The sequence below is a fragment of the Vipera berus genome, assembly GCF_964194415.1.
Source record: "Vipera berus genome assembly, chromosome: 2".
Taxonomy (NCBI): domain Eukaryota; kingdom Metazoa; phylum Chordata; class Lepidosauria; order Squamata; family Viperidae; genus Vipera; species Vipera berus.
In genome coordinates this window covers 131,388,516-131,408,934 of record NC_138203.1, presented here as the reverse complement: position 1 = coordinate 131,408,934, position 20,419 = coordinate 131,388,516, and the positions used below count along the sequence as shown (strand labels likewise).

At 45.2% G+C, this 20,419-nt stretch overlaps 1 protein-coding gene across 1 annotated transcript in view; it reads right to left on the bottom strand.

The window, feature by feature from the left end:
- The window catches only part of LRP1 (LDL receptor related protein 1), a 323,131-nt gene that overhangs the window by 11,587 nt on the left and 291,125 nt on the right, over nucleotides 1–20,419 (bottom strand). Inside the window, exons 67-82 of the mRNA XM_081319473.1 lie at nucleotides 19,990–20,112; nucleotides 19,503–19,628; nucleotides 19,024–19,140; nucleotides 15,711–15,817; nucleotides 14,827–14,959; nucleotides 14,259–14,378; nucleotides 11,842–11,964; nucleotides 10,478–10,621; nucleotides 10,106–10,240; nucleotides 5,669–5,788; nucleotides 3,731–3,999; nucleotides 3,443–3,621; nucleotides 3,258–3,364; nucleotides 3,024–3,140; nucleotides 2,270–2,446; nucleotides 777–917 (exon numbers count right to left, since the gene is read on the bottom strand). Coding sequence (XP_081175599.1) covers nucleotides 777–917; nucleotides 2,270–2,446; nucleotides 3,024–3,140; nucleotides 3,258–3,364; nucleotides 3,443–3,621; nucleotides 3,731–3,999; nucleotides 5,669–5,788; nucleotides 10,106–10,240; nucleotides 10,478–10,621; nucleotides 11,842–11,964; nucleotides 14,259–14,378; nucleotides 14,827–14,959; nucleotides 15,711–15,817; nucleotides 19,024–19,140; nucleotides 19,503–19,628; nucleotides 19,990–20,112 — 2,238 coding nt within the window. The remainder of the gene's footprint in view (nucleotides 1–776; nucleotides 918–2,269; nucleotides 2,447–3,023; nucleotides 3,141–3,257; nucleotides 3,365–3,442; nucleotides 3,622–3,730; nucleotides 4,000–5,668; nucleotides 5,789–10,105; nucleotides 10,241–10,477; nucleotides 10,622–11,841; nucleotides 11,965–14,258; nucleotides 14,379–14,826; nucleotides 14,960–15,710; nucleotides 15,818–19,023; nucleotides 19,141–19,502; nucleotides 19,629–19,989; nucleotides 20,113–20,419) is intronic.

The following is a 20,419-nucleotide window of genomic DNA, read 5'->3' as shown; positions in this document are numbered from 1 at the left end:
AGGAATTCTCAGCAGCAGTCCTCTACAGACTACAGGAGAAGTGGTCCATGTTCAGGATAGGATCCATGGTACAACGGTAGGGTGGAGAGTCTCAAGTTCAATGCCTGGAATATATTAGGACAGGACTTTTCAACTTTTTCACCCACTGTACCACTTTTAGGATATGGCAACATCCGAGTACCACCAGCCGCCTAGCAAGGTGTCAAAAACTTGATGACCCCCCCCCAAAAAGGAAAAAAGTGATGAAGTACAGGTAGTCCTTGACTTGCAACAGTTCGCTTAGTAACTGTTCAAAGTTAGCTTAGATTGAGCACAACATTTTCTTATTATCTTTCTGGGGAAAAACAAAACACACACACACACCCTTAACTGGGAAAAGCCACTGAGTCTGGACAGTCTGCATACAAAGCATGAACTTTTATGAGTAAACTGCAGACACTGCCATTATTTTCACTTCTTCGACCCTGTGAATTAAACCACGCAAAAATTCACATCTGGCTGGGTTCTCATAGCCATCAACTTCAATTGGCGACGGAATACCGGAGCTGATTCCATTGTCCAATGAAGAAATCAGCGTTGCTCCTTCTCAGTCAGCCTCTGATAAGACCTGCAAGATGAATACTTTTAACACGAAGGTGTTAAAAGTATTCGTCTTGCAGGTCTTATCAGAGGCTGACTGAGAAGGAGCAACGCTGAGCCACTGAAGGGCAACAAAGTTCAAGCCTAAAGGACAGAGTTAGAGAGAGCTTGGAGCATAGAAGGGAAGGTGGACCTACCAACAGGTGGAACGGTAGGTGAAGGAGCGAGTACACATATTCCATTGTCCAGCCTCCTGCCGTTGGGGCAGGTGCACACAGGACCACTTGGGCTTAGGAGGCAGAGCCATTCACACTTCTTCCGGTCACATGGGTTGGTCACTGGAGAGAAAAGACAGCAAATGTATAAAAGTCCAGCGAAGGCCTCAGGTAAAACTTTTGCTGTCACTTTGGACTTTCAAGAGGGTGGGGAAAAGAACCCCAGGAAGTAGAGTTGATTTTCAAGCTTCTGGACTGCCTGGTTTTCATCTGGTTTCCTGAAGCGTCTTTTTACAATCCAGCTTGTGTTTTCCTGGCTCTCAGAGCCCAAGCAATTCTTGGTGATCCGCTAGACTAACATATCCACTCATTGTCACCCTGAAAATGCACACTCTCTCCAGTTTAGCCAATAATGTGCCTTGATTGATGCAAAAATTTAGAGAAAGCTAATTCCACACAGATGAAACCATCCGAGTAGAAAATGTAAATAGGAATGAATGCACATAACCAAAATCAATGGATCATCTAGCCAACATTTCTGACAATTTCAGAATTGTCAAAATTCTGACAGTTTCAGCAATTCTATAGAACCTTTCCCATTCCAGCTAATGTACTTCCAGAATTTTATAAACGATTCCAGAATGCACAAATGGCTGCGTTCCAAGGGACGACAGAATCTTTATGCGAAAAACTGAATGTCCCCTTGCCCCATTTTGCACAAGTCTTATTTTATTCTTATACTATTTAATCTGTTACAAAAAAAACCCACAACCAAACCAGGAAAGTAATGCATCTAACTCCCTGAGTGCTTCCTTAACTTATCCGTGCTGAAGGCATTTTAAATACCTGAAAAAGTTCAATATCTCCACTGTCCAACAAACCAAACCCGAATGATGGACAGGCTGGAATTTAGACTCCAAACTATAATTTGAGCCTCCAATATGCAGGCAAAAATCTCCATGTTTTGTTACAGTTTCTTGCCTTTTCATCACTTTTTTCCCCTTGTGCTGCAGGGACCTCTAGAGGTAAATCTATGACAGTAATCAGCTCTGTCAATACAGGTACTGAATCCAACCTAGCTATCATGGCCTTGGCATCTATTTTGCAGGTGGTCAAATTATGAAATCACGGCAACCCTACCCCACACACTTAGCCTTGCCCATGGTTGGTACTAATTTCTTTTTTCCCCCCTAACTGATGGTATTTATGATGAAATATCTTAAATACCTCACTTTTTTTTCCTTTTATGCCTTTTTAAACACTGGACTTAACCCATATGTTAATTTTGTTCTGAAAAATGATCCTACTATTCCAACTAACGTTCCAGCTTTGCCCAATCTGGCGCCTTCCAAATGTAGCACATTAAAAACTCTGAGAAAGTCAGAATGGCTTTTTTTGCCACAGGTTCTGCACTTGGCTGCCCACGATAGAATACTAAAAGCTGTGTGTGTGGTGCTCCTTGAAGTGAAACTGACCATCTGGCTGTTTATACTGGTGGTAGAGTACCACATCGGTGGCATGGTTTAGTCCAGCTGTAAGATTGGTCACCGTGCCATGGCCAAACTTGTGGATCTTGAAGATGCGATTGTTGATGTAAGTGACACCGTAAATGTAGTCCTCAAAAATGTCAATGCTGAAGGGATGGCTGAGTCCTAGAGGGAAAAGAAAGCATTTAAGAAGAGTAAGAGACTGTTTGGACAATTCTATTTGTTGTAGTATTTGGGTGAGCTAAATATCTGTCCCTAAAACAAAGACAGGAAAAGAACAACGATCTATTGATCGCCACCATGAAGAAAAAAAAGAAATGTCCTATCCTGTATTAGTTGCAGTGAAATATACTCTAGATTATCTAAAAGAAGAACACAGTCAACTGATAACAACTTTCTTAAGACTGCAAGGAGGAGGCAATATTCTCTCATTCCAATTGCACTTCTGGAACAAAAATACTTCTCTAAAAGACGAGAGAGGGATGTAGCGTTGCCAGTTTGGATTGACTGAAATGATTTATCTTGCCCATTTGATTTAAAAAACAATAACTGCATTATCATTTTTAACAGCAATAAAAGGGATACTAAACACATGGCCTAGGAGAGAGAAGGTGGTCTTAACGGTGTTCACCAGGAGTATATCATCACCTCTGCTTCACATATATGCACACAGGTATGCACAGATATACAAACAAAAGCAGAGGCGAGTCATTTACAGCTTCCCCCCCCGTCCCGGTTTTACCTTTCTTGCTATCAATGGCCACCACTGGGTCAGTGCCATTGAGCCTGATGCTGCCAATGACGGAGAGCTTGGCATCTGCCCAATACAGGCGCTCATTGTGATAATCAACAGCCAGACCTGCAAGCAAACCGCAAATGTGGATTACTTCAAAAGTCCTGAAAGTCGAGTCTATCCCCAGCTTGGGTTGGAAAACTGGGCTACTCGAGCACAGCACAGATTATTTGCTTGACTCACCAGTAGGCCACTGGATATTGTCCTGGACAAGGGTCTCTCTCAAGGTCCCATCCATTGCAGCCGTTTCAATTTTAGGGTGGTTCCCCCAGTCTGACCAATACATGACGCTGTAAAGAGAGAGGCCTTCCGTGAGATCGTTCTACCGGGACAGGGCGAGTTGGAAGGAGCACTGGGGCCTCTCTTACCCTCGAAGTGGATCCACCACGATTGCATGGGGCTCGTCAATCATGCCGGAGATCAGTGTCTTGCGATTCTCTCCCTTCATCTGTGCTACTTCGATGACGTCGCGCCCGGAGTCTGTCCAATAGATGTTCCCAGCCACCCAGTCCACAGCAATGCCCCGTGGCATCTTTAAACCTGAAATCTGAAAGAGAAAGCCGGGGGCAAAATGAGCTTCGAGGCCCTTCCTTTTCCAAATCATAGCTCTGGGAGCCCCCTCCGTCCTGTCGTCCTTCTGAATTTCTGCCACTTACATTGAGATGGGTGACGCCGCCGTCAATCTGCCGCCGGTTACGATTGGAGGGACTAGAACCGGCCGAGGACGGGAGATCTCGACAGGATATGCGTCCCGTGTGCCAGTTAGTCCAGTATATCTTGTTACCCTTGACGTACACATCCATGGCAGCAATACGGACATTCTCGTCGCCTTGGAAGGCAGGTTCATAGGCCGAGTTTGGGTTGAAGGGATACATGCTGCGGATCTTGTTGTCATCGGCAATGTAAAGTATCTGATACTCAGAACCTTAAAAGGAATGGAACCATTACATTGATTTTTAGGAACCCCACAAAAAAAAAGTGAGTGAATCTTCCCACAGAGAGATGAACAAGGCAGAAGAGGGGGAGGCACCATTTTCAGGAAAAAGGGAGCAAACGTGACCGCTGTCTCATTCTCATGATGAACTTTAACCCGAGAGGTCATTGTATATGTTTGCACACCCTAGGGAAGCAGTCTAAATGCTCGCAGGCATATAGTTCTCCTTGCCATCTAGCAAAGGAAATTTTTATAGGCTTTCCATAATTATTTGCTCATGTGTATCTGTCTCTTTGAGGCTGGTTTACAGCAGAAGTGTGAAAATACCTATGTGCTGTATAGTACATCCTATATGAAAAAGAAAATGAAATTCCTTGGCAATTGTAGGTGCCCAAAGCACAGCAGGGAGTTAAATGGGCTCTTTGTTCCCTCACAGGAGCAATATACAAACTTTCTTCAGGACTGCCCAGGAGCTTACAGAAAACCTGACTCACTAGGCCCCAGAATGAGAAAATGGAGCTCTGCAATCAGCCAAGTGTTTTTAATATCGCAGTCACCTTACTTTAGTTTCATCCTCAGCTCTACTTCAGCTTTATCTCTCATTTTGCTCGGATCAGGTGTAAGGCAGACTGTAATTTGTTTTTGTTGTTTTTTTTTTTCTTAGAAGCAGCTAAAGAGAATTTGGCTGCAAAGGCCAGAATTCTCTGCTCTTGAATGGTAACGCTCCACAGTATGTGTCATGGCACTCAATACGTTATCATACATGCCAATTAAAAATGGGGGATTAAACAGTATTCGGCCATTGATCCTGCTAGGAGATTTGTTTTGTTCCCAGTAGGATAAAAGTTAATAGAAACAAAGTTCAGCTAGCTTATGTTCTTCCAGAAAGAAATTCAGGAAAGCAACTTCTAGAATATCAGGACCAACATACCTCAGAGGGAAGAGTATCAAGCTGAGAAGAAAGGTTTTGAAATGTTGGCCAAGGATTATCTCTTTGATCTCTCCTTAATTTTTACAAGAGCCACCATGATTACAGCAGCACCCTGCTCTTTCCATACGAAAGGCTTCTATCTAGGGCAGGGGTCCCCAAACCCCAGGTCCGTGGACCAGTACCGGGCCCTGGCATGCCAGCAATCGGTCTGCACAAACAAGCAAAGCCCCATCCGTGAGATGCAGGCAGCACACAAAACCACGCACCCTCCGGTCCACGGAAAAACCTCTCTCCACGGAATCGGTCCCTGGTGCCCAAAAGATTGGGGACCTCTGATCCAGGGTGTTTTCTGCCACATGACACAACTGAGCTTTGCGGTGATTCCAGGAACCACTAGAAAATGCCAGAAGCCTCTGTGAAAAGAATCTTGCACTGCTCTAAGGGTGCTGGCTTTTAAAAGGCTACATTAAACTGGAAAAGATCCCTTGACATCTCTTTTCTAAAAAGCAAAATCAGTTTCACTATGTCACGGCTGACAAATATTTCTGGGTTTTGTTGTTTTTTTTACATTCAGAAAAACACACAGAAATGAATAGGCAAATGAAGTAATCCTATACCAATCTGTTCAAATCTCATTAAGCCCCGCCATCAACTGATCTCTCTGATACACACCAGGGACGCCGCACTGCGTATTAAATAAAGCTCCCCGCCTAATGCCATTTCCGGTACCTTCAGCCTTGCACATATGATGAGTCTTCTGGAAGTTCTTGGCACAAGTGCACATGTAGGAGCCTTTGGTGTTGTTGCAGAGATGACTGCAAACCCTGAAGTTCAGGCATTCGTTAATGTCTGCGTAGAACAAGAAAGACACGAAAGCAAGATCACCGAATGCAAACGAGTAAGTCACGAGATTTATTTTTTTTCCTGCCATAAAAGTCAGGAGTAACAGAACAGTAAGTAGAAGACCTCCAATGTCCCCTCCAACTCTGTTATTCTCTATTTTAAAGGTGGGGAACCTCTGCAGGGCACATTAGAACTTGGTTCTACCAAAATTAGTTATAGCTCATACAGTCCCCTATTGGCCAGGGAGTTCACCGGTAGAAAGTAATAAATCCCCTCAGGGTTCCACTTGCTACTTTATTATTATTATTATTATTTCAACAGTAATGGATGGTGTGAATCAAATGCCATCATATAACTCATCAGATGATCCTATGAATATAATGCTGCCTATTCCAAGTGGAGATGTGATGGCTACCAACTGTACGTGTATAAAAATCAAAGGGAACAATCTTGGCTTTGTGTGTACAATGAAAACCTGGGAAGAAGAGTGTAAAATACTCATGAAAGAGATTTGGGGATATGAGTACAACTCATGAAGTCAAGAGCCATTCTGGCATATTTTCTGCCGAGGAACTAGTAAAACTCCTCCCAGGAAATGTACATTCATGCATGCATCCAACCATGATATCAGAATGAAAAACTCAGTTTAAGAACGTCTAAGAATGTGCAGCTATCTAGCTTCTAGCCTTGGATTATTCCTAGAAAAAATACTCTTTCCTTCTTATGCCTTCTTTCTCTCTCCTTGTCTATAGATGGATTGTGAGCTTGCAAACAAGATGCAAGCCATTCAATACCATTCTGCACAAGCACCACCAAACAAAAAAAAAATAAAGCATGCCGGTTAAAAGAACAAGTCTTTCCATAGCTACCGTTGTTTTGATTTATCGCCATTATCGCTAAGAAAGGAGAAGCTGGAGAAGTTTAGAATCCCCAAGTGACTTCGTTCCTTCCCTGTGCTCCATCTCACTGCCAATCAAGTGTTAATTTAGCACTAAGGAGTAGATTGCAAAAATTGACTTGCCTGCAGTTCCTGTCATTAGCGGAGGGTGGGGGTGGTGGGTGGGGAAGGATTAATGTAAAGTTTTAGAGCAGGGGTGTCAAACTCAATTTCATTGAGGGCCGCATCAGCATTGCGGTTGCCCTCAGGGGGCTGGGTGGGTGAGGCCTGGGTGGGCGTGGCCTACTGGGTAGACGTGGCTAGAGTGCATATGGCCTACTGGGTGGGCATGGCCAACTCTACATCGTTCGCATCAAGGGTGCCTATGGGGGCCTGGGCAGGAGTGGGACAGATCTGGGGGTCTCTGGCAGAAGGAGGGTCTCTGGGCCAGGGCCAAGGCAGTGGGGGCCGTTCCGTCACTGTTTCCAGGATGGCTTCGCGGGCCGCATGAAACCACTTCGCGGGCCGGATCTGGCCCCCGGGCCTTGTGTTTGACATGTCTGTTTTAGAGGAAAGTTCAAATTATAGTTTCAACACTTCTGGCAAGCAGTGAGTACCACTGGCTGATGAGGATGCTTATCAGTCTAGTGCAGGGGTAGGCAACCTCGGCTCTTTTATGACTCATGGACTTCAACTCCCAGAATTCCTGAGCCAGCCAAGCTGGCTCAGGAATTCTGGGAGTTGAAGTCCATGAGTCATAAAAGAGCCGAGGTTGCCTACCCCTGGTCTAGTGCTATTGGTAGACTTTCCCAGGCCTTGCATCAGCCACACAGAGTCCAATTAGGGACTCTGTAATCCTGTGGCAGTTGCTCCCCTTATTTTGTTTCCTTAATACAGATGTGTCAAACACAAGGCCCGCGGGCTGGATGCGGCCCGACGTGGTTCCATCCAGCCCAGGGACCTGCTTTGAAAAGAGCGAAGGACTGGCCCGCTGCACCTGGAGAGACAAGCCAAAAGGAGAGAGAGCGAGGTAGGAAGTTTATTCTCTGGAGAGAGAATAAAAAACCTTTTTGCCTTCCTACCTCACTCTCCCTCCTTCTGGCTTGTCTCTCCGGAAAAGAGAAACTAAAATTTTCTTCCCCCGGTCAATCTCTTCTTCCCCTTTAGAAATCCCTCCCCAAGAGCCCCGCCCTGCCCCCAGCCTCCGCAGAGGCCTCTGGAGCTCCCGACCTCTCTGCTGAATCCTCAGAGTTCTGGAAAAGCCTCCCAGCCAGTGCTGATCCCCCCAATTCCCCTCTCCGCTACACTTCCTTCCTTCCTTCCTTCTCTTCTTTCCTTCCTCAATGCTCAGGAAGGGGTGATGGGAGGGGGAGAGATTGCCAGCGCTGCCATGTTGCTGCTGGTCTTGCTATCCTGTGTGGGGGTCTGTGCCAATGAAAGCGATGCCTTGTGGCTGCGAGGGTGGAGGTGGTGGTGGGGTTGGCGCTGATCTACAACTTGATTGCATCCATCAAAGCCAGAATACACTCAGTCTTAAATCCACAGGGCAGCCCCACTCCACCCCCTGGATGTGCACACAAGTAGAGTCTGGCATCCCTGCTGGCTGTCTTGCCCTGCAGGCTGACTTCAGCCAGGATGCCAGCACTGGCTGTCTCCTGTGTGCACACCTGGGGGCCAGGACAGAGGTGGCAGGGCAGCTCCTTGCTGGTTCCAGTCGATCTTAGGCTGAGTGTCTTCTGGCTTTGATGGATGCAACCAGGTTGTAGATCAGCACCCCCACCCCCCCATCAGCAGCTCCAGCCTTGCAGTCACCAGGCATCCCTTTCAATGGGACTGCCCCCACCCACCCACATATATAGGAATGGCCAGCGGCAGCATATTAGTGCTGGCAATCCCTCCCTCTCCCATCACCCCTTCCCGAGTGCGGGGGGGGGGGAAGGAAAGAGAAGAGAAGGCAAAGGAAGGGAAGGACAGAGGGTGGGTGAGAGGGAGGGAGGGAAAAAGGGAGAGAGGAAGGAAGGAACAGGGAGGAAGGAATGGAGGGTGGGAAGGAGGAAGGAAAGAACAGAGGATGGAAGGGAGGGAGGGACCATGTCCCGGCACTCGCCCCGGTCCCATCCTCCTCTGCCAGAGACCCTCAGATCTGCCCCAGACCTACCCAGGAACCCCTGAAGCAAGTGATGTCAAGCTGGCCACGCCCACCCAGTAGGCCATGCCCATCCTAGCCACACCCAACCAGTAGGCCACACCCATCATAGCCATACCCACCCGCCCCCCCCCCCGAGGGCAACCACAATGCTGATGTGGCCCTCAATGAAATTGAGTTTGACACCCCTGCCTTAATACAAAGATTCCAGCCTTTCGTCCTTGAAGACTGCCAGAGCTGGAAACAATTTTAAAAAGCAACAATGCAACACATGCACACACACACACACACACACACACACACGAACAAAGATTCAAAATCAAAATCAACAGCACAAAAGCTCGCTCTCTCTCTCTTTCTTTCCCCCCCACCCCGGACCCCGGTCACGAAATATATAGAGGTGATGACTTCCCCTTGCTCTTTGCAAGGGAAGAGCAGATGCACAGACGATAAGACCAACTTTGGTGGAGAGGTTAGAGAGATTGTCGCTAGATTCCCCCCCACCCCCCATAGCGGGTGCCTAAAGATGGAAACTCCTGCTGCTGCATGTCAAGAAAAAGCAAAAAGACCTGCTTAAATAGCAACATTTTTTACCAGCCTTAATTCACTAAGTGCTATCAGATACAATGGCTTCTAAGTAACCCAGATGACCTGGCATATGCGCAGGTGCTGTTTCCAGCCGTCTCCCTTCAGAGTGGCAATGAACCCAGAACAGAGTATAAAGATTCCAAAGAGATATAAATGTGGAATCTAGGTAGGATAGAGTAAAACAGAATAGGAGACAGATGAATGGAGCAAACATATAAATACAAAATATAAATACAAATTACTGGCAAGGCAAGAAAATGCATCCACTGTGAATGCTGCCTGTTGTATCTCCACACAAATCACTGCTCCAATCTTGCTTCTTTTTCACTCAGGAAACTGAGGACCGTGACTTATGCAGAGACACAGGGGGAACCTCCTTGAAGACCGTTCTAGAAGGACCTACCCAAACTTGATTGATTCCAAAAACCCAGAACAGGTTGCACTCAAGTGGTTCCTTTCCCTCCTGGATTACAAAAGGTCTTCTTTCGTATTGACAGATGGTGACATAGATTGCCAGACAACCAAAACATTTTAGATTTTGTTTTTAACAAATGCATATAATGCTAGGCTGATTTCCTAGATTGTTGTTTGAAATGGACCAAGCTTTGTTAGAGACTTTAAAAAGGAGAAGGGAGTTTCGTAAGAATACCTTTTTTTTTACACACACAATAAATATATTTATAGCATCCATTGGACACAATTGGCCTCATACCTTGGCAGAAATTCTTGCCTGGCACTTTCTGAAAGCCACTGCGGCAGGTGCAGTAAACAGATGAGGGGGTCTGGATACATTTGGCTTCATCACCACACATGGTTACATTGGTGTGACAGCCATACGTCTTGGGATCTGCAAGCAGAAAACGGGAATAAGCAAATGTTTCATCAGCGGCACCAACAAGAGAGATAGGACAACAGGTGGGGGTGTGAGCATGTAATCGGGCAAACCACTTGGAGTTTCATCATACCATACTGACAATTCTCCTTCTGTACTCCAAGCTAACCCTCCCTCCCCCACACCTGAAGCAAAAAATAACATCTCCTCTGCTACCCAAGATTATCCACATTCGGTGATTTGTCCCCTCACCCTGCAAGCAATTGTCCTCGTCAGAACCATCTCCACAGTCGTCGAAAAAGTTGCAGCGATGCTCGGCGCTGATACATTTCCCATTTGTGCACAGGAACTCATTCTTCTCATGGCTGCAGCTCCTAGGCCTGGTGGTTGGTGAATCTGTGATTAAAACGATGCCAGTGAGGAGCCAAAGGAATGCATCACAACGCCACAATTCGATCTCTTTCGTTCCCTGGTCCTCCCTTCCAAAGAATCATCAATCTAGTCTGCATCTCCACAGAGGCGACTGGATTTTTCTATCACCTCGGGTGGCAAGGCAAGTAAAGTCATCCACTGTGAATGCTGTTTAGCTCCACACAAGTCACTGCTCCCATCTTGTCTCTTTTTTCTTAGGAAGCTTAGGGCCATGACTCATGCAGAAACACAGGGGGAACTCCTTGAAATGAAGACTATTCTAGAGCAGGGTCCTCAGCCGTGGCAACTTTAAGACTTGTGGATTTCAACTCAGCAAAGCTGGCTGAGGAATTCTGAGAGTTGAAGTCCACAAGTCTTAAAATTTGCCAAGGTTGAGGACCCCTGCTCTAGAGCAATCTTCCCAAACTTGATTGATTCCAAAAAAGCTAAGCAGATCAGGCTTGGATGACAGACCATCTGGAATTACTCAGGCTATAACTGATAATACCTCAGAATGAGGTAATGGCAGACCACTGCCATTGCCAGGGCTATAGTTGTTAATATTTACTGTCAGGGCTATAGATGGTAATATTCCAGTATGAGGTAATGGCAAGCTACATGTAATCCTTGACTTACGACTGTGATGGAACCTGCCCATTATGGCTGTCAGTTGTGACGGTTGTAAAAATGGGCAACCCATGTCACTGATCTGATTTTATTACCATTTTTTGTGGTGGTCATTAAGCAACCACTGTGGTCATTAAGTGAACCCAGAGTTTGCTATGGCTTGATTTTGCTGAAAACCAAAAATAGATGTTAAAAGTTTGGTAAAACGCAGTCACAAGATTGTAGGACGCTGCAAATGGCAGTAAATGTGGGCCAGTTACCAAATGCCTGACATGCAGTCATGTGACTGCAGGGGGGGACATTGGAACTGGGTTGTAAGTACCTCCCACCCCCCCCAGGAAGGTCTGTTGTAACTCTGAAGTCAGTGACAGCTCGTAAGTTGAGGAGAACCTGTATTTCAGGAGTGCTGCCAAGTTTATTTATTCAGAAACTGAGTTTGCTTTGACAAGAGTCTTTGTTTTAACTTAGGGGAAAATAGTTAGAAGTTTAGGGATAATTCTAATGCGGGAAAACATTACTCGTGGGGAGAGTTTGCCATGCTTCTGCAAATCTTAGAGGAGACAGCAGAAAACGCTCACCACAGAACTGCTCATCAGTGCCATCACCGCAGTTGTCGATGCCATCACACTGGCGGCCAATCCACAGACACACACGATCGTTCTTGCAACGGAACGGCCTGTTGGGAGGGCACTGGAATTTCACTGCATTAGAGAACAGAAGCAAAGAGAAAGAGTAAAAAAGGCGAACCAGAATGATTTGGTGGTTGGTCCCTGCTTCCCATTCGTTCATTCCACTGTGGAAAATACAAATTGGCAGGGCTGTGTAGGATGCTGGACCCTGTCTCCTTTTTTTTCCCCCGGGCCTCTCACCCTCCGGTTGAGAAAATGAGGGAGTATAGCAGTGGTTTCTGGCTGTACCGGAAGCCCACTTTTTACACCTCTGACTTCTGAGAGACTATGGCCAACCTCTCAGCGCAGCTGCCTTATTTGAATGGTAAACTGTGGGGGATATGAGACTGTTTCACCTGACAACTAAAGAGGTGTCTGCCTTCCTGTATGGATCTACCCAGCTCTGTCTTGAACGTGCTGTGGTTAGCAGCTTTCCCAACCCTCCCTAGAGGTTTTTTCTACCTCTAGGAATTAAAGGTGGTTTATAAAATTCTCTCGCTTCTCTTTCCCCTCAGCCCCTCCTTCCAAGAACGCACGTCCCTGTGTGAGAAAGGTTTAAGAGCAGGTAACTCTTCAGATCAACGTCTGGCTTTTGTGGCTAATTGGGGATTCGAACATAAGGGATGTAAAGAATTGTCACCAGAAATTAATTGGACTTTGCACCACGGGGGACTTCACCATTGGTGAAGTTCACCTTTAAAATAAACAAGTGTTAGGACAATTTACATTTTTATTTTAAAAAATTCTTGGGCCACTCTTATTGGATGCAAATTACAAGAAATATACACTTGTATATTTTGAGACTTGTAAATATAAACTGTTATGAAACATTCTTCATGTTGTTGTTGTTGTTGTTTTTTGACCTGTAGGAAAAAATGGTAACCCAAACTCTGACCTAATAATATAGACAGTATAACCAACAGGGTTTTTAATATTTGCATATCTGTAGTGAACAAACAATTCACAAGTTTTGGTTTTATACTCTAATCCCTGCAACGTTTTGTCTTGGCTTGTTTCTCAATGTACCAACAACTTTGCGGCTGATGTGAAACAATGGTTTTATAATGAATGAACCTTTATTGTCAAAGTACAACCATGTATATGAGATTGGCTAAACCTCCCTTTGTGCCCCCACCCCCAACTCACAGTGACACAAACCCTCCATCTTATTATACCATGTGAGCTAATTGCACAACACACCGGCCTCGCAAGTCAATTATGCATAAAGTTTATAAAACTATTTCCCGTTCAAAAGCCTAACAGCCCAAAAGCCTAACAGTTTTTCAGATTCTGCATAAAACTATTTCCCGTTCAAAAGCCTAACAGCCCAAAAGCCTAACAGTTTTTCAGATTCTGCATCTTTTAAAAAAACCCTCCTTCATGAGATCAAGGGGCCCTGGTGAAATTCCTCCAGTTTCATCCCGTGTGAATCAGAACTGCTTCATTTTCAAAGTGACAATCTTGTAAGCCTTCCTTATACTGGATACAGTAAAGAGTCAGCTTCCTCCCAGAATATGGCACAAAACCCATTGCTTCTTTCCCAAAGTCATTCTGGAATTCCTGGGAACCTCAACTCCTGAGAGTAGGATGTTCCCAACTGGAAGCGTGGTGATAAGTGTTGTGATTCAGCGTCAGCCTGTGGTTTCAGCAGCTGAGTCGGATGATTCTGAAGAGGAGGAGGAGGAGGGGTTTGGAGAGCCTTTGGTGTCAGAGGAAGGTTCTGAGGCACCGCAGAACTCTCAGCCTGGCCCCTCCTGTCTGGTTCCTCCTCAGACCCAGCTGTGTGAGGGAAGGATTGGAAGAAGACGATCCACAGCTGGCTCTGTTCAGGGACGCTAGGAGCAGGAGGCAATCTAGCAGAACTGAGCAGAGGAAAGCAATGAGGCAACTCGGGAGGAGGCAATGAGAAGCCACGCCTTAGGACTGCTGTTAAAAGGGGAATGTGTGGGAGGTGCTGGTTGCTGAAGGCAACCATTTGAAGAGCTTCTGATAGAGTCCTGGTCTGTTATTGTTTAACTCTTTTTTAACCTTTTTGGTTTAAATCTTGTTTGAACTTTTCGTTTAACTTTTGTAAATAAGTTTGGTTGGGTTATTTCCAGCCTGTTGATTATAAAAAGGGGTTGTCCCTGACATTCAAACAGGGCCGGTCGTAGGCTGGAACAGAACAATAATCTGAGAGAAGGAGGCATTGATTTTGGCTTGTATAATTGCCAAAGCCTATGTTCTGGGTACCCCTAGTTCCCTCTGAAGCTCCTAGCCAATTAGCTGAAAAGAGAAAATGACGATCAAGAGAAGCAGGACTTAATCACAGGAGCAAGAATACTCACAGCATTCTTCGGGATTTTCATCAGAATTGTCACCACAGTCATCCTCACCATCACATTTCCAGGCCAGTGGCTTGCACAGAGTGTTGTTACACTGGAACTCATCAAGAGGGCAAGTCCGCACTATAAAGAAGCCACAAAAGCATGGAAGCTGCAACCTCATTCTTGAGCATTGCATATCCCACCTAAGTTGTGAGTAGTATCAAAGGATGTAAAAAAAAGCAATGACAAGTTCCACAACCAGGAATCCACACATACTACCAGATCCAGGACAGTATTTATGTCTGGCATCCTTGCGTGGCTGAAAAGGCCTCGGTATCCTAACAGGGATCCTTGTAGGTACATGGCCTGCTCTCCACTTACACCAGTGGTTCTTAATCTCAGCAGAGTCAAGATAGTATGAACTTCAACTCTCAGAGTTATCTAGTCAGCATATCTTATGGCCAAGGGCTGCATACAGACGTCACCCCATAGATGAAAAACTGAGATCTGGGTACTTGGATCTGACTCCTAGTTTTGGAATAGAATTCTCATCCATTCTTCCGAGGGAAGAAACCGTGGTTGCCTTTACCTCTTGTGCCACAGTCTTCCTCATCACTGCCATCCATGCAATCGGCATCAGCATCACAGCGCCATCGCAGTGGGATGCAGTGGCCACTCTTGCAGTGGAACTGGTCTTGCTCACAGCGTGGCTTGCATTCTTTCTGTGGAGGAACAAGGTTTGGGGGCCTTTCAGGTCAGACAGCAGAGATCTGGAGCTGTTTTGTATCACGCAAGGTTATTGCTCTATCTGGATCTATAATGCTTTCCTAAGCAGCAGAGGTTGTTGAGCCTTAATGTCCTAATAATTGCAATAGGACTTTCAGATTGTAACAAATTACTTTATGGAATTACACAGGAAGGGAACAAAGAACGCAAAACTAAGTGGATGTCATATAAAATCAAAGCATGATTTCCCCCCCCCCCCAAGAACCAGCATTAGATAAAAACATTCATCTAATTTCTAAAGAAGATCCTTCCATCAAAGCTTTCTGATGGGTTTTTCCCAACAGTTACATATTCTGTTACTCAGTAATTCATGTTTACACTTCCAGGTTTTTTTCCTAATATGCACGCCAGCCTAGCCCAGGTTTTTTCATCTACAACAATTCCTTGAAAACAAAATTTTCTTAGCTCGGGCTATGCTGATCCCAGCACGCAAGTAAAATTCTATTTACTCATAACAAGACCATTTTCCCCAAGTAGATATTAATTAGATATGAAAGCTACAATTTCCGTAAACATTTGATCCATGTCTACAAAGACCATAGAAATTATACTCAAAACACTTTTGGACAGCTTCAAGCAGGTGAGGGCTACTGTAAGTATTCAAGCTGAAGAGCAGAAGCTAGTTGTGAAAGCTGCTGCACGCTCATCCTATCTTCTTTCTTGCCACTTTCCACGCTTGGGCCTTACCTCATCAGAGCCATCAGCACAATCATGGTCCCCATCACACTTCCAACGGCCTGCAATGCAACGGCCATTGGCGCAAGAGAACTCACTTTCGGAGCAAGGCCTGGGCTCTGTAAGCAGAGAAAGCAGAGAGAAATATGGGTTGGAAAGCTTGAACACACATGTAAGGAGTTGTGGCTACTCTACAATTCACAGATTAACATCATTGCTTATTTTAAGTGCCTCACAGGGTAGGCGTAAGTAGCCTGATTACTGTAACATAGCAAATTCTTTAGTTTGACTAGAAACAGAACAAAGGAAAAGCCAAAAGAAAAAGTTAGGGTGAGAGTAAAGAGAGAGAGAGAGAGAGAGAGAGAGATAGCAGGACAATGATTTCTAAGTGTGTATCAACCATATTACCCACAACAATCGCCTTGGGGCAAGATAGGTGGCAAACAAATTTAATAAAGAAATAAATAAAACAGCAGCTTCTGCCACACTAACAATCTCAGCTCAGCTTTCTCAACTTGTGAACTTTGGCCTGTTCACCTGATGGCTGAAGAGCTTGCATACCACACCATATTCATTTTGTGGTTGCCAGCAAGTTCCTTCAAGAGATTACTAAATGTCAAGTGTGGAAAACAGGAACAGGTTCAAATTTCTTAATCTCTGCTCCTGGTAACACAATTAGGAGAGTAAGCTTCAGGATTGGGGAATAAGTCTTGTTCTTAAATAGAGATCCATAAAGGAGAACCTTATGCAGGATAGGGAACGTACGTAAAAGTCAAGGAAAAGCCTGGACATATTCGGTTTAAGAGCCAGTTTCAGCAGAAGTACTGAAGTCACAATCCTTTCCCGTAATATCCATACCTGCCTTTATCCTACTTTTGATTTAACTGCCTAACTCTGAGAAAGTAAGATGGTTTTATTATTTGTTATACAACTGAGAGCAAGAGACACTTATGAAACTACTGTAAATCATCCAGACTTCTACCAGAAGATTGCAATCTACCTTCTGTCCACTCCTAATTTAGAGATCCTTAGTGGGAGATTCCACACCATTATTTGAAAGTTTCTGGGTGTCTCCTTGCCTCCCTGCCACATAAAAAGTTAACGTGCAAAGAATCCCCTGGATCAGGGGTGTCAAACTCGTAACGTCACGTGACGTGTCGTGACGTATTCGTGACTTCTTTCCCATTGCCGGCAATGGGGTGGGCGCGGTTTCGCCATGACGCATCCGGCCCGAGGGCCAGCAGTTTGACACCCCTGCCCTCGATTTACAGAACCAAGCAGATACTATGTTCACTTTCAACTTGCTTATTAAGTTATTGGGGGGGGGTTGTTGTTTTTACTCTATTGCTATAATTATTTGCAACACAGGAAATTGCATTAGAGAGAGGCAATTTCTACAGTGGTTATCATCTTTACTGATGGGGAGTTTCAGAAAACAAGTCTAATTTCCTAAAGTCTGACCCAAAGGAAGCGCTAGGACAGAACCAATGCTTATACCCTCAAATAGTAACCACTGATTGTCCAATGTTTACTGTGTCGCAATTGGCTGTTTCAGTTTTGGGCTCTTTTCTCAAAACACTACAATAAAGGAAGGGATAGTAGAGATATTAAGAGGTAAGACCGTTCAGCCTGCTTTGCTATATAGTTGAATCAACTTGAAAAAAGAAGTAGCGAGCATCACACAGAGAAACCTCCATTACAGTCCTGCAAAAGGAATACAGAGGCAAATACATGGGAATACAGATGAAGCCTCCAAATAATCCCTTTTTTCCCCTCCTTTCAACACAGTTACAAGTTTTAAAGGGGAAGGAAAACATTTTTGACAGAAACCTACCTCTTCAAGCCCCGATACGACAGTATGAAAATGGAGAAAAACATAAGATGAAGTGAAATGGCACAAACTCAAATTACACAGTATGGTAAGGAACAAACCAAAAGAAGTCAAGTCATGTTCTAGCAGCTAAAGGAGTTAGTGGGGAGGGGGAAAAGAGATGAGGCATGGTAGCTATTTTAAAGGTTTATAATTATTGCTGGAGGCCTTGGTTCACGGCAACACTCAAGGGTTTTATGAAAGCATTATTTTGTGACAGATCATTTGTCTGACTTTTATCTTTATCTTTATCAGCCTGTTGGATATTTTTATTATCCTGGTCATTTGATACCAAACAGCAACAGCAGAATGATTACCGTTCAGTCTATGGAAATTCCCTTCCATCTTGAGATACCAAAGACTGATTGTCTTTTTGAACATCTTGATGGCCTCATCAGTCCGATCAATATCCAGAGCATTCAGCAAGTTTGCATTCTGGACAATTCACCCGAGAATATTGCATACAACCGTTAAAAAAAAAAACTGAAATATTCATCTGACCAGGGTACCTGTTAAGTTATCTTGGGAAGGGCAAGTGTACATGAAAAGCACACCCCAAAGGTTTGGTAACAGAAGATGAAAACTACGCAGGTAGAAAAGACTATTCAAGGTAAAGGTAAAGGTTCCCCCGCACATGCGTGCTAGTCATTTCCGACTCTAGGGGCCGGTGCTCATCTCCGTTTCAAAGCCGAAGAGCCAGCACTTGTCCGAGGACGTCTCCGTGGTCATGTGGCCGGCATGACTAGACGCCAAAGGTGCACGGAACGCTGTTACCTTCCCACCGTAGTGGTCCCTATTTTTCTACTTGCATTTTTACGTGCTTTCGAACTGCTAGGTTGGCAGAAGCTGGGACGAGTAACAGCAGCTCACTCTGTTACGCGGCACTCGGGATTTGACCCACCAAACTGCCGATCTTCTGATCGACAAGCTCAGCGTCCTAACCCACTGAGCCACCGCGTCTTATTCAAGGTAGTTTACTAAAAAACAAAATGATTCTGTAAGATATGCACAATCGAGTCTTCCTGTTACCTGTCCTCAGGCCTATCTGGTTGGGGATATGATAATTGCAAAGAAGTTATTTTCACCCAGGTACCACCAGCTGAGATGGTCACAGGAACCGGCACAGGAAAAAAATGCAAGGGAAGTATTTGTCTAATTGGGTGCATGGCTCAAGCAGCACACCACATTCCTCTTCTCAAATTATAGCTACTGAACTTGAAACCCAGCCAGTATTTTCTGTAGCTCAATTCTTTATCGCGTCTTACGCTCACTAATGGGAACTTTTCCGATGGGAAGAGATCCCTGCTTTATTCAGCACCCATTTGTCTACAAGCAATTCTCGTTTTACACAATCTTGCTAAGATTAGGCATGAGTAGATAAGAAAAGGTAAGAAAAGGTCGTTCCCCCCCCCCCGCCTGCAAACATGGTAGCATAAGGTTGAAGTGGGCACATACTACAGGTCTCCTCATCCGAGTTATCCCCACAGTCGTTGTCATAGTCACATTGCCAGCGGCCTGGAACACAGCGGTTGTTCCTGCAGCGGAACTGGTAGGGCTCACAAGTCCGCTCATCTAAAAATGAAGAATGTGCAATTGTGGAGAGGTAAGGGGAAAAAAAAAAGCAAAAGAAACGAACAGCATTGCTAAAGAAAATTGCAGTAAAAATCAAATCGCACATGCTCCCGAGGAGAATTTTCTAATTGTATGTGGAATAGTTTTGCACCACATTGTAACACTGGGGAACCTTTATCCCTCACTGTAGCACACAATGGGCAACGTAAAAAGGCTGCTGTTAGCAAAAGAGTGGAACCAAACAGCTTGTCCCAAAAGGGTGCATCTGCCCAAATTCTTGGGAAGGGGGATGTGCACACACGCCTGCCAGCCCCTATCCTTTCCAAACGTAGCCAGCCACCCATGCTATATGGTCAACTTACCACATTCTTCCTTGGGCTCATCTGAACCATCCCCGCAGTCATCCTCGCCATCACATTTCCAACGCGCTGGGATGCATCGGCCAGAATCCTTGCACCGGAATTCATCCAGGCCACATCTCATTTGTGCTATATGAGTGAAAAGGATTGAAGAAATGAAAGGGCCCTCCAAAATGAGGCACAAGCCGACTGCGTTTTTTGAAAACCGCACGTGTAAATAACCCAGCCACCAAGGCACAGAAAGCCAGCTGGTCATTAACAGGCTTTCTCGTTGCAGACATATTCAAGTAAACAAAAACCGAGCGGATTTTCAATAAGCGTTAATAGTCCAGAAAGGCTAATGCCATTAAACAGTTAGTTTTTCAGGTTTCAAGTTAGGGACTCAAATGGACAAAAGGAAGACCAAAGCAAAGACATTGGGCATTCTTGGGGACACGAGGCTATTCTCTCCTTCTCAGAGCCAGCTCCCATAGTGCGCATAGTGCCTTACTGCAGTTGGCAGGCTCATCGGATCCGTCCACGCAGTCGTTGTCACGGTCACAAACCCAAACTCGTGGAATGCAGCGTTTGGTAATGGCACACTGGAACTGGTTTGGAGCACAAGTCACTTCCGCTGTAAAAAAAAGAAAGAGATAACCCCAGTATATAATGGGAGTTCCCTGTAATGAATACTGACTCTATAAAATCAGACAATGTGTTGTGATTCAGGGTCAGCCTGTGGGTTCGGCAGTTGGGTCGGACGTCTCAGAGGAGGAGGGGGGTGTTGAAGAGCTTGCTGAGGGGGTTGAAGAGCTTGCTGATGAGAGCCCTCAGCCAGGCCCCTCCCACCTGGTTACGACGCAGACCCAGCTGTGTGAGCCTGACAGCGTGGATGAAGATGACCCACAGCTGGCCCTGTTCAAGGATGCCCGACGCAGGAG